Source organism: Pristiophorus japonicus, chromosome 14, assembly GCF_044704955.1.
Source record: "Pristiophorus japonicus isolate sPriJap1 chromosome 14, sPriJap1.hap1, whole genome shotgun sequence".
Taxonomy (NCBI): Eukaryota; Metazoa; Chordata; class Chondrichthyes; family Pristiophoridae; genus Pristiophorus; species Pristiophorus japonicus.
The window spans coordinates 32,882,695-32,897,088 of NC_091990.1; the positions used below are offsets into that span (position 1 = coordinate 32,882,695).

Genomic DNA, 14,394 nt, shown 5'->3' on the forward strand with positions numbered 1-14,394 from the left:
TGTATAAACATAGAAATGTGGGTCATACAATTAAGTCATGACATACATTTTAGGGGAAAGCTTCAGCACATGATTTCCTTAAAACCATATAACCTTGGACAGTGGTGGGGGGGCAGGGAAGAGAGAATGCCAGAATGGAGGACGACAGTATCCAGCTCCTCTTCTAAGACTTTCCAGTTAAGTCAACTGCATATTTATTAGACGAGTAAAGGCAAGTTTAAATAAATCATACATCTTGTTACTCTATTAGCTTTGGTTACAGTTTTAGCTGATATTAAGGCTGAGTCTGTGAAGAACAATACTTTATTCAAAGCACTTAATTTTATCTGGGCTCATTTTTGTTCAACTGCTTATTCTTTTTGAAAATTCTCAAATCTCCTTTAAAAAAAACTCTTGTATCGTCAAAAATCCAAGTGTCAGTGGGCAGCGGGCACTAAGTAATTATAGGTAACTTTGTATCAGTGCTTCATTCAGTCAAAGCTGGGCGTGGTGGAAGAGTAAAGCTCATGAATACTAAATTTTGGTTTGAACGGCAACTCTTACAATACATGGGAGGAGCACATTTAAAAAAACACTTTTATTAGCTCGAAAGACTTCAAAGATAAACCAACATTCTCCTGGCATGGGGCTAATTATATACATTTACCATGAAATATATCTTCTAGACACTAGTAAATACAAATGATCTTCATATACATTATTAATGCATTGTTAATATGAAATGCATTTCCTGGTTTTCCAGTTAGTCGACTAGAGATGTGCTTTCCTACAATTGTTACATTTCTATTCCTCTCTAGAATTTAACACTAAGGTAGACAATGGCATACCCTACTATTCTTAACTTTACACAGAAACAATTTAAGACCATCAAGCCAGCTTCGGGCAAGCATCAAACTTTCTTTTGAAGTATTTACAATCAAGAAAAAAAATTTGCATTCTATAGCGCCTTTCATGACCCCAGGATGTCCCAAAGCACTTTACAGCCAATGAAGTACTTTTGAAGCATAGTCACTGTTGTAATGAAGGAAACGTGGCCGCCAAATTATACACGGCAAGATCCCACAAACACCAATGAGATAATGACCAGATTATCTGTTTTAGTGGTGCTGGTTGGGAGATAACTAATAGGCCAGGTCACCAGAAAGAACTCTTCAAATAGTGCAATGGGATCTTTTCCGTCCATCCGAGAGGGTAGACGGGGCCTCGGTTTAATGTCTCATCTGAAAGACAGCACCTCCAATAGTGTAGCATTCCCTCAATACTGCACTGGAGTGTCAGCCGAGATTTTGTGTTCAAGTTCAGTTCAATGGACAAAAATTAATGCTTACAATCATGAGCTCATTAGTCTAAAGCATACCTATACAGATATTGAATATTGGGAAATCACAATACTACCTCCCATTCTTTTAATAAATAAGTTTATTTTGTTCTATTAGTGTGAATAATTTCATTATATTTGTTATATAATGGGAAATAGGCTCAATGATCTAAATTATATTCTATATTTATATTCACCTAATGACAATAAATAGCTGAAATATTTTAATACGCAAGGTAAAGCCAGTGATGACCAAACACTTTAGAATTGAGGCCAAGCTGATAAAGATATTAAGAACATACGAGATCCTAGGGTTTATAAAAAAGGTGTTTAAAGAGTGCAAAAGCAAAGCGGTAATGCTAAATCTGTACAAATCTTGGTTAGGCTGCAGTTAAATATTTTGTTCAGCTTTGGGTATGCTATTTTGTGGTGACAGTATAAAAGCCATTTACTAAGATGATGACAAGGATGAGCGGCTTTAGTTACAAGGCAAGTCAAAAGAAACTGGGATTATTTTCACCAGGACAGAGAAAGTGAAGAGATGATCTGATATAATTTGGAACATGTCTTTCGGGTTTTTAATATGATAAATCAGGGAAAAATATTTCTGCTGGTTGGCGAGTGTCAGTAAGATTAATCAGAACAAAAGGGAGCGGTCAGGAGAATTGTTTTTTCATGCAGAAGGTTTAGGACATGAATGCCCCACCAGAAACAGCAATCAAAGCAGAATCTATAATGGTTTTAAAAAGGAAACTGAGAAAAGAGAGAAAATCGTTTAAAAGGTATGGTAAAATGGACAGCTCTGGAGAGCCAGAAAAGGCAAGAAAGGCCTTCTCTGGGCTGTGAAACGGATTCTCTGGCAATTTGTATAAAAAGTCACCTAAATGATAAAAATTAAGTCTCTGGTGATGTTAAACCTGATCTGTATTGTGGGATATTTGTGAATTTTGTTTAGATGAGAGCCAGAAAAAGATTACCAATTACACTACAGTTGTCCTCCACTCCAGGCAACCAGACAGAACTTCAACGAGATCTTAGATGGAGCCTCCAATAACCCTACACCTCATAACACTGCATTAGGATATACATATTAGATATGAGCTCAAGCAACATGGGCCTTTAAGCTACAACCTTCCACTCCAAAGACAATACCACTGCTTACGAGGATGGTCAATTTTTTTTTTTAAAAACCTTCACAGAAATGGCCAAGCACCAAATCCATACCGCAATACTTCTCATCGGATTTAGTAATACAATTTTTCAGACTGCAGATGTATTAACAAAAAAATAGCAAGCTCCAAATTTACCCTGTTGGTTGAAAAGAAAACCCGTTGTCATGCCATGTGGTATGGGTGGTGTGAAGCAATGCTACAAAATGCTGGCCTTGGGAATTACCTCACGTCAGCTAATTCAGCTGGAAGCAAATGCATCCCCCATCTTGGAAGTGTTCAGGTAACCCCTAGCCCCAGAATAGTGACATAAAACTGAAAAACAACCGGCAACATTTGGGCAAGGTAATACAATGTCCAGTCTCAGCAGTGGGGGGCCCATCATTGCCTTTGTTAAGCAACAAAACTGATGACAAGGACTTTAAACAGAACACTTAAGCAATGATGGATTCACAAATGTGCTATCCTGGCAAATGCAACAGCTGCATGACGAAAGACCAAATAAAGTCAAGCCACCAATATTCCAGCACATCCTTAATTTGGCAAAGCAGTATAACAAACTCCATTTAAATAAGAAAAAAAACTGTACTATTCATATAACGCCTTACTAGTGTTTGTGGTTGAATCCAGTAGGACATTAAACAATTACAATTGAGGCTTCTTTGAATCAGCTCATTTGTTAAATGATTTTAAGTTAGAAATAAAATTGATAATTTGAAACTGTCAAAGAATTTTGATTATTCAAATGAAATAAGAACAGAAAAGGAGAAAAGTAAGTTTAGACTGGATTCAGAAATGACCCGTTTTGTCATGACCACCATATTTTTCATGAGATTTCATTATTTATATTATCACTGACAACATTTCGGATCAGTTTATTTTATGCTGTTTTTAGAGAGGAGGCTAGGTGATTGGAGTACAGTTCACAGAGTTTCTCCCCAAAATAATCTGCATCTTTATAAGCTTCACAGCTCTTCTGCCAAGACTGTTGTACTTGATCTTTTCCATAATAAGCCCCAGCAATTGCTCCTGCCATGGTGGCAATGGTATCAGTGTCTCCACCCAGTGAAATGCTGTAGATTATTGTCCTTTCGAGCCCATTGTACTTTTCTGGAATTTCTGGATCAGGATCGATGCACCTCAGGAAGGAATAAATTGCAGTTGGCACAGATTCAAATGCTGCAATTCCATTCCCTAAAGAAAAGAAAAATCATACAACCTTTACGAGCTCAGAAGATACAGATGACATTTTTAAGACTACAAACACAAAGCACTGTACAGAGTATACCCAAGTGGAGCAGTGCCTTGAAATCTAGTGCACAAACAGACTGTGCTGAAATACTTGGTTATGTGCCTGTGCTTTCAGGCAAGGCAAAAAATGACCTCATATGGCATGAGGATGAATATCATTGTGTATGGACAGCAACATTCTTACATTTATTTATGCCAATTCATTTTGAAGATGCCAACAGAATTAGACAGAAAACGAAGAACTTTATGCCACAGCTTAAAGATTAAAGTGACATTTTTGTCTAAACACTATTCTTGTTAGAGCACGACCCTTGGGAGCAAAGTGAATGTCCCAGCACACATTACAATGTGGAAAAAGGTGGCAACCAGGGTCAATTAGCCTCATATAAAAGAAAATACATTGTAAATAATAGCCTTATGAAGAGGAGTGATATATTTATTGTATGGTTTGTACTTGCATGAATATTTCTGGCTCTGAAACTGAATATCAGAATATTGTAATATTCTTTGCTCTTTCCGATAATCATAAACCAATATAATTACTTTAGACTAGAGCAACTGTTGCTGTTCAGATAAGGATTTTGTAAACCTCAAACATGCTGTTGCCAGGAATGAACTGGATTGATTGCAAACTATGTCATGATATTTATTTTTTAAAAATAAATGCGTCTAACAGAATATAAAAATCTACAATAAAATGAGACATTAAGAAATAGGTAAAACAGTCAAATAGGGCGTTAAAACATTGCTGTTAAATGCAGAAAATGGAGATTGGCAGGAAACAGCTGCTATCTTGACCTCCTGCAACTAATTATTTTCCTTCCAGCTGGCACAATTCTCTTTCCTCTCCCTCAATTCTACTAAAGTTAATACACTGTTAAAAAGAAATAAAACTAGGGCTTAGTACATCACAGTTTCTAGGAAATCGAAGCAGCAACACTTACCCAATTCATTAACCACCTCTTCCTTTGCAACATCCGTTCGGGATAAAAATGCTTTCATTTTCTTCAGTCTATTGCAGTAGGGAAACTCATGAAAGCTGAAAAAGGAAGAGAATAAAGCAATTATTGAGGAATCCAAGTATGGAAGAGTCAATTGCTCAGTTGGAATTTGTCCAGCGTGACTATTGTGTACAAGTGCTGCACTGTACTTTGTACCCTTCACAAATATTTAGATTCTCCACAGAAGATGCCTCGAGTAAGTGAAGAAATAAAAAAAGAGTTAAATACACCAAAGCCAGCCCATTATAAAGGGGACCATTTTTTTTTTTAATTTAAAAAAAATGTGAATGATTACTATCCTACATTATGAAACCTCTCGGTTGTCTCTTCATTGTTACAACTTCATACCTTAAAATTCCAGCTAAATGGAATCAGTGATTGTTTGTAAAACTCCCCAATATTAATATCATGAAAGGGGGGCATCCTGCTTGTGACCAATACTCCCTATTCAGCACTATACTGGAACACACCTTTAATGTCAAAGCAAAGGAAGAAAGGTGCACTGCAAATTATAAAACAATTTAAAACACACAGTAGCAAGGGGACAAGAGGCCCCAGCAGCCATGCAGATATCACTCTTTATGGTAATTCAGCTGAACAGTACTGCTTTAAGCAAAATGCTTTAAAAAAAAGATGCGTCTATTTGTACTGCCAAAATGGCTGCCTTGTCTTGGATTAGCTCTCCAATTTTACTATTGCTGATTAGTCTTCTTTGGAGGATAAGACACACCCTGAATTTTCTGTGGAGTGTGTAATAGGAACCGCCCGGCCCAAGTTCTGACTGACTTCGCAAATTGTAACTCAATCCATTTTGATTTCAGAAGTGACAAAGGATAAATCTCCCAAAAAGCCACCAAGTGCCAGCCGAAATCCCTTGCCCCATTGTAAGCGCATCCCTCCCCCAGCCGACGTTCGTTGCTTTTCGAAAGCTAACCCATCAGCCCTAGTAGCTGCCAATAGCCACTGATCCACATGACATGGAATATTGACAATAAAAGACAAACAAGTTGCATTGCACAAAACTCTCCAAATAGGTCATAGGCTCAGAGGCTCAGTAGGTCGGATTCTCATTTATCCGGGAATGGTTCCGGAGGAGGTGTGGTGCCGGATAAGAGAGGTTCAACTTGTACTAGTATAATGTGAGGTGCTTTTTGGAGATAGGTTGCAACAATGTAGAGTGGTTTCACGTGGTATCTGCATATGATTTATTAGACCTGGGAGTACATGTGCAGAACACGACCCATCAAAATCCTACTCATCAATATAATCTTTCTCCTTGATCGGCTGCCTCCTCCTAGTCACCCTGCAGTCCCAGTCCTTTGGTCAGCCGCGCCTCCCAACAGCAGGGTAGGTTGGGCCGGCTCTTCGCAGCCGACGGACTGACGATCCAGCCAATCAGCGCACACACACACACTTACCCCAGCAACAGCACTTAAAGGCGCAGTCCACCCAAACACATGACCTCTCCTCATCCAGCAAAATCCCTCATTCGGGACAGGCCAGGTCCCAAGGGTGCCGGATAAGAGAGGGTTAACCTGTAGGACAGTTTCATTTCTTACACTTGCTTCTCCATGTGAAATTACAACTTCAGTATCAAATAGTGGATGATTTCTATACTGCCTAAAATTGCAGAATTGCTCGCACCCAATAGCAATTGGATCAATAACTGTTCAAACTCATTTTATTTATGACTAGTAATACCAATCAACAAATTAATTTGAAAAAAAGCACAGCCTCAACAGAAACAGTAAACTCCACTTTTAGGAGATAACGCTCGTTAATTCAATTAGTTGGGCTGCAATAATCTGATATCAACAAAAGCAGCTTGAGCTGATGCTTGCACCACAGCAAGAGCTCAGAAGGAGGGAAATGGTGGAAAAACAATCTCAATAGTACAAGAAACTGGAATCTGCCCAACAGCATTGCAATACAACCCAACCTTGAGCTTTTTGGTACTACATTTTATCATAAAACATTTTTTTTTCCATTGAAGGGGTTCCTAGGAAAATATTTTACTGGAAAAAGGAATTAGAATACAAAACAAATTGCTTATCATGCAATGATCAATGTTTAGGATCTTTCTCTGTAAACTGTTCATCCCTCTCCCCCCCCACCCCATCCACCACATGTTCAACAATAGCAATAAAGTTAAGCAAAAATAGTTGATTGTTTAAAAGCATTTTTAGGACGTCATGGAAAATTAATCATGAAACAGAAATTTTTACCAAACCATTTCTTCAAGGCTCTTTCAGAACCTCAACCCTGGAATCTTTGAAAACAGTACATGCTATTCCAAACATTGCTTGGTTCTTTCAAGGCTGACTCCTCACGATTCGTAGTTTGAACAGTTTTGTTTTAAATTCTTTAAAAGTTTTATCTTGCTTAAGAATTTCTGAAGACCTTTAACTGTTCAAAATAAATCTCAACAAATCAAGATTGAAAATGAACATGAATTCTGCATCCTGAGAAGAGTCATTTTCTCCTCTTCCAGGCCACACACCATCCCTGCTCGAGAGGAAGGGTTGGAGATTGTTGCTAACGTCACTGTATTCTGCAGTGAGTGTGTCCCCCCTCCTGCAGATGTAAATAGCATTACTGTATATTCAAGAAAGAACAGCTCGCTTTGGAACTAATCACTGATATAAATTCACGTCGTACCCCTCAAACATGCCAGTGTTTTTTTTTAAATGAAGGGACGCTGACCGCAGTGCACAGAAACTGATCTTCTCGCTGCAAAATAAATATTTGTGCACAAGAATCATCAGTACATACTGCGATTTTCTTTTGCGCTGATGATGAGGATGGTCCATGGTATTGATTGAAACTAAAATGTTGCATGCATTGCTCAAGGACCAAGTCAAAAACCCAGAATTGGATTAATCTCACACAGAATCAAGAACTCTCTTTCAGCATATTTGGGGATTTTTGGGCTTAATTTTGCACAAAATCATGCAGCTGAGGACACTACAGCAATGCTTAGGGTAGAAGCAAAATGAGCTTGCTCCATTTTCCAGGAAGTCAGACTAGAATTTCTTTTATTTAAAATTCAGACTCTCAGCTTATGCAATGGAAAAAAATAAAAGCAGGCTCATTATAAATTGTGACGTTTTTGAAAATACTTGAAGTTACGCACAGATTTTGAATTTGGGGACAAAAAAAAGGAAAGTGAATTAGAATATTTCTTAAACATTTATTTTTCACAATGTTCATTATTTGCATTTGATGACAAAGACAATGAAAAGAACTGTACGTGCAGCCAAATATAAAAATATATATTTTTGCAAGACTTGCTGAATTCAAGGACTTCTTTTTCCTTGTTGTCTCTCCATACTCATTCCCAATACTAGATTATATGAAAAGTTTTCACTCACTCAGTTTGCCTGGGCAACTTTCCAAATGAAAAAGTTATCGGGAGAAAAACAATACTATTCTCACTCAGTTCTTAGCAGATGGTCTTAAAAGAAATCACACGATTGTAAAAACCTCCTCAGATTTTGCAGCAAAATTCACAACACTAGAGATAGAGATAGAGAATGATAATCCCTAGGTTACATATTTAATGCTAAATCAGCAAAATTAATAGTGGCTGAATCCACTGAGTGCAAGAAAGCTGAGCAGTCAGATGCACTGCAGACAAGATTTAATCCAGCAAACTCAGCAAAATCAAGCACTCCATTCTGCGGCAGACACCAACCTAAAGAAGCAACCTCAAAACATACGTTCAGAAAAAAAAAAGTTACATTCTTTTAGCACTAGTCTGCCACGCGCAATCTTCTTTACACTGGATGAGCAGCAACTCAGTTGGTTTCAGCAGAAAAGTGGGAAAAGCAATTAAGATATGAAAAAGATTAAATTAGGTAACATTGTGGCTTATGAAGTTACCAAAAAGATCAGAACATTTTCCTTAAAATGTACCCCCTCCATCATCTAGAGAATCAGCAATACTGTACAGCCTTTTCAATCTGAGCAAAACAGCACTTATATCAGCAGACAACTAATTAAAAGTTACTGAAAGAGGAAGTTCAACAGTTGAACTTGAATTTACTGCATCAACAGCAATTCAAAAGTGTCTGAAGAACAGCCTCTTCGCAACAAAAATTATATTCTTGTTTTCACATTGGTATAATGGTGGTATATATTCATAATGTAGCATTTACATTGACATCATAATTGTATCTTTTGTACAGCAGTTCAACATGCTTCTGGACCAAGGGAGGGCGCCACAGCCAGGGTGCACAGGGACCACTCCAAATTTACTATGGAAGCTTATGGTTGCTCACTTCTATACAACTGGGGATGAATGGCGGTGCCTTCTCTTTAGTATTAACAAATCCTCCCCTCTGCAGGGATATGTCATGCAACTTGAGGAAATTTACCAGTCTCCAAGCAGGGGATCCAGAGTACTTGATACTTTCCCAGTTCTACGTATGTTTCCCAGTTCTACGTATGACCAGACAGGCATATATCCCACAGGCATTTAATCCACGTGCATAGTGGAGGAATTTTGACAAAGTGGAGATATTTCTTGCCACAAGCAGTTAAGTGTTCGGTTGGTCCATTCCTAACTAGGAGAAAGACTAAGGACAGTAGTGCACTGAAAGTCTCCAGAATCATTCAGTGCACTGCTGTCCTTGGTCCATTCCTAACTAGGAGAAAGGCTAACATTTGCTGTTGGATAAAGAGCATAGTTGTCACAGAAGTACCTAGCTGATTTGGGTATTATTTTTTTAAAATCCAATTGCACAGCCTTTGTTTTTGATCCAAAATTCGGGTCCAGGGATGCATGTGCATCGCATCAGTACTATCAGCATGGTACATCTAGCACGTAATGTATATGCTATTGTCCCGGATGCAATTTGTGCACATTTCCAGACCTAATGTTTCCTCTAATTCAAGAAGAAATTCCAATTGGAGTGCTTAATGTCAGCATAGTGACTGTCTTTAATTATAATCTCTTAAGAGCATGAGTGAGATCTAGTTCAACAAATAAAAAGTGGAAGAAAACATAACCTCACAATCACCACTTGCAGTAATTCGCTCTGGTGACTGCTCGGTCTAGGTATCTGCAAGATGCACAGACGAACCGAACACTTAACTGCTTGTGGCAAGACCGCAAGATTGCAACAGTTGGCCTACGCATAATCTCCAACAATTCTTAATATCACGCCCAAGTGGCATGTAACTGGCTTGAGCAACAATAAACACAAGTTTCTCAAATTTACTTTTAACTTAAAAAAAATCTATCGATTAAATGGGTCTGATAAGACCCATAAAAAGCAGTACCTGTGAACTGTCTAAATAAATGTGGGTTGTCATTTAGATTTTTATTGAAACCTATTGATTAAGTTTTAGCAATTTTTATTGACATTTTCTGAATTTACATGAATTTTTGGGGTCCAAATTTTCTCTACTGATTTTCTACCATTTTAACACTTTAAAAAAAAGGGGGGGGATAACACTGACTTTATAAAGTCCTCATCAGTATAGTGGAGTACATACATTAGCAGTCCCACGTTTAATTTCCAGTCCATGCAGAGTCAGGTGAACTCAGGCAGAGTGACAAGATGGACTGCTTCAATTGGCCTCAAGTTCTTCTGGGATAGAGGGCAAAAAATCAGTAAGATCTCCTGAACATTATATTAGTAAATTCTGTTGGGACACACACACACATGCTTCCCTCTGAATTCCAATAGCTTGACAACATTCACTGTCTGAGCTTATACATGGAAGAATTCTTCACTTGAGTGAGGTACAGGAATGGGAAGAAAGAAGCAGAGAGAATACACTTACTAAAAAATAATACTATCAGAGGTCAGATCTGCACTTGTGATTCTTTCTGAAGATCTAAATCTGTCAGTTGACAGAACACTGAAAATTAACTTTAGATTATAATATCCAATTTCAGCCACTTGATCTTACAGCCTTTAGTGGCAGAACACAGTATCTTAGATCTAAAATATTCAATGCTATTCAGCTATGATCTATTTCCAAGGTTAACCCTGGTCTGTTCACAAGACCACAAGAATTTCATGTCAATTTATCCAGAGAAATGACACTGTTAGCCACAAGAGGCCACCCTAGACCTATACTTACTCTTTCGCATCTGAGAGAGATTTTTCATCATTTTCAATCAACTGCATTTCCCCAATGAGGTGATCCAAGTACTTGTCCTTCTTCAACTCCCCCTGCAAAGCATGATGAACAGCGAGGGCTTGCAGGATTGCTCCGTTGTAACCCAGTGAGGAAGCATGCGTCACTTCAGCATTTTTCTTTGCAAACTGTCGCATAACAAAACAATCAAGTCAAAGTCAGCATCGGGAGATTCATATATATCTGATGAGGACTAAATCTTCAGAATTTTATTTTTAATGAAAAGATTGAGCTGGACTTGAGCCAGTTTGCCACTGGTTTAAAAAAAAAGTTGTAAGCTTCCCTTTCGATAGCTAAAAGCTGGTATTTGCTCCCAGCATTTTAACTTTCACCACCTCTTCAAGTGAGCAGCAAAAGGATGAAAAAAAATAATCTTCCACATCTACCATAACCTTTCGAACACCACATAGGTGACTTTTCAGAGTGCATTACTGCAGGCGGTGCCAATGAAGACTTGTGTTATAGCACTTTAAGTTTGGCACTTGAAAAACATTGCTACATCTATGACACAAATAAGTTAGTCTCTCACAAACATTAAGAGATTATTTTAGGTTAGGGTACATTATTCAAAAGTAGACTTCAAATAATGAAATGAATGACACTGAATATGCGAAGAAAAAACAAGACAGTGCGATTAGATTTTTAGCATTAAATTTAATAACATAGGAATATTAGTGTAACAAAATTACAAAGGAACATAAGAAATAGAAGCAGGAGTAGGCCACCTGGCCCCTCGAGCCTACTCCGCCATTTAATAAGATCATGGCTGATCTGATCATGGACTCAGCTCCACGTCCCTGCCCGCTCCCAATACCCTTTACTTCCTTATCGCTCAAAAATATGTCTATCTCCACCTTAAATATATTCAATGACCCAGCCTCCACAGCTCTCTGGGGCAGAGAATACCATAGATTTACAACCTTCAAAGAAGAAATTCTTCCTCATCTCAGTTTTAAACAGCCGGCCCTTTATTCTGAGATTATGTCCCCGAGTTTTAGTTTCCCCTATGAATGGAAATATCCCCTCTGCATCCACCTTGTCGAGCCCCCTCATTACCTTATATGTTTCGATAAGATCACCTCTCATTCTTCTGAACTCCAGTGAGTATAGGCCCAACCTATCTTCATAAGTCAACCCCCTCATCTCCGGAATCAACCTAGTGAACCTTCTCTGAACAGCCTCCAATGCAGCCTCCTTAAATACAGAGACCAAAACTGTACACAAACTGTATACTCTATCCCCCTTCAATAAAAGGCCAACATTCCATTCGCCTTCCTGATTACTTGCTGTACCTGCATACTAACTTTTTGTGTTTCATGCACAAGGATCCCCAGGTCCCTCTGTACTGCAGCACTTTGCAATTTTTCTCCATTTAAATTATAATTTGCTTTTCTATTTTTTCTGCCAAAGTGGATAACCTCATAGTTTCCCACATTATACTCCATCTGCCAAATTTTTGCCCACATAGCCTGTCTATATCTCTTTGCAGATTTTGTGTCCCCCTCCACACAATTTGCTTTCCCATCCATCTTTGTATCATCAGCAAACTTGGCTACATTACACTCGGTTCCTTCATCCAAGTCATTAATATAGATTGCAAATAGTTGAGGACCCAGCACCGAGCCCTGCGGCACCCTACTAGTCAATGTTTGCCAATTGGAAAATGACCCATTTACCCCAACTCTCTGTTTTCTGTTAGTCAATCCTCTATCCATGCTAATATATTACCCCCAACCCAGTGAGCTTTTATCTTGTGCAATAACCTTTTACGTGGCATCTTATCGAATGCCTTCTGGAAATCCAAATACACCACATCCACTGGTTCCCCCTTATCCACCCTGCTCGTTACATCCTCAAAAGAACTCCAGTAAATTTGTCAAACATGATTTCCCTTTCATAAAACCATGCTGACTCTGTTTGATTGAATTATGTTTTTCTAAATGAAGCTACTGCTTCTTTAATAATGGACTCCAGCATTTTCCCAACAACAGATGTTAGGTTAACTGGTCTATAGTTTCTTGCTTTTTGTCTGCCTCCTTTTTTTAAAATAGGGGCGCTGCATTTGTGATTTTCCAATCCGCTGGGACCGCTCCAGAATCCAGGGAATTTTGGTAGAGTACAACCAATGCATCCACTATCTATATAGCCACCTCTCTCAATACGGCAGGGGGATGGGAACCAATGCAGGGAGACAGAGGGAAACAAAAAGGAGACAAGCAAAAGACATAAAGGAGATGAGGAAAAGTGGAGGGCGAAGAAACCCAAGGCAAAGAACAAAAAGGGTCACTGTACAGCAAAATTCTAAAAGGACAAAGGGTGTTAAAAAAACAAGCCTGAAGGCTTTGTGTCTTAATGCAAGGAGTATCCGTAATAAGATGGATGAATTAACTGTGCAAATAGATGTTAACAAATATGATGTGATTGGGATTACAGAGATGTGGCTCCAGGATGATCAGGGCTGGGAACTCAACATCCAGGGGTATTCAACATTCAGGAAGGATAGAATAAAAGGAAAAGGAGGTGAGGTAGCATTGCTGGTTAAAGAGGAGATTAATGCAATAGTTAGGAAGGACATTAGCTTGGATGATGTGGAATCTATATGGGTAGAGCTGCAGAACATCAAAGGGCAAAAAACGTTAGTGGGAGTTGTGTACAGACCTCCAAACAGTAGTAGTGATGTTGGGGAGGGCATCAAACAGGAAATTAGGGGTGCATGCAATAAAGGTGCAGCAGTTATCATGGGTGACTTTAATATGCATATAGATTGGGCTAACCAAACTGGAAGCAATACAGTGGAGGAGGATTTCCTGGAGTGCATAAGGGATGGTTTTCTAGACCAATATGTCGAGGAACCAACTAGGGGGGAGACCATCTTAGACTGGGTGTTGTGTAATGTGAGAGGATTAATTAGCAATCTCATTGTGCGAGGCCCCTTGGTGAAGAATGACCATAATATGGTGGAATTCTGCATTAGGATGGAGAATGAAACAGTTAATTCAGAGACCATGGTCCAGAACTTAAAGAAGGGTAACTTTGAAGGTATGAGGCGTGAATTGGCTAGGATAGATTGGCGAATGATACTTAAGGGGTTGACTGTGGATGGGCAATGGCAGACATTTAGAGACTGCATGGATGAACTACAACAATTGTACATTTCTGTCTGGCGTAAAAATAAAAAAGGGAAGGTGGCTCAACCGTGGCTATCAAGGGAAATCAGGGATAGTATTAAAGCCAAGGAAGTGGCATACAAATTGGCCAGAAATAGCAGCGAACCCGGGGACTGGGAAAAATTTAGAACTCAGCAGAGGAGGACAAAGGGTTTGATTAGGGCAGGGAAAATGGAGTACGAGAAGAAGCTTGCAGGGAATATTAAGACGGAATATTCGATATGTAAAGAGAAAAAGATTAGTAAAGACAAACATAGGTCCCCTGCAGTCAGAATCAGGGGAAGTCATAACGGGGAACAAAGAAATGGCAGACCAATTGAACAAGTACTTTGGTTCGG

General features: G+C 38.8%; 1 protein-coding gene across 1 annotated transcript in view; it reads right to left on the minus strand.

Moving 5' to 3' along the window:
• Nucleotides 1–589: 589 nt before the first annotated feature.
• The window catches only part of adprs (ADP-ribosylserine hydrolase), a 38,205-nt gene continuing 24,400 nt past the window's right edge, over nucleotides 590–14,394 (minus strand). The window contains exons 4-6 of the mRNA XM_070899104.1: nucleotides 10,833–11,017; nucleotides 4,683–4,777; nucleotides 590–3,681 (exon numbers count right to left, since the gene is read on the minus strand). Coding sequence (XP_070755205.1) covers nucleotides 3,368–3,681; nucleotides 4,683–4,777; nucleotides 10,833–11,017 — 594 coding nt within the window. The 3' untranslated portion in view covers nucleotides 590–3,367. The remainder of the gene's footprint in view (nucleotides 3,682–4,682; nucleotides 4,778–10,832; nucleotides 11,018–14,394) is intronic.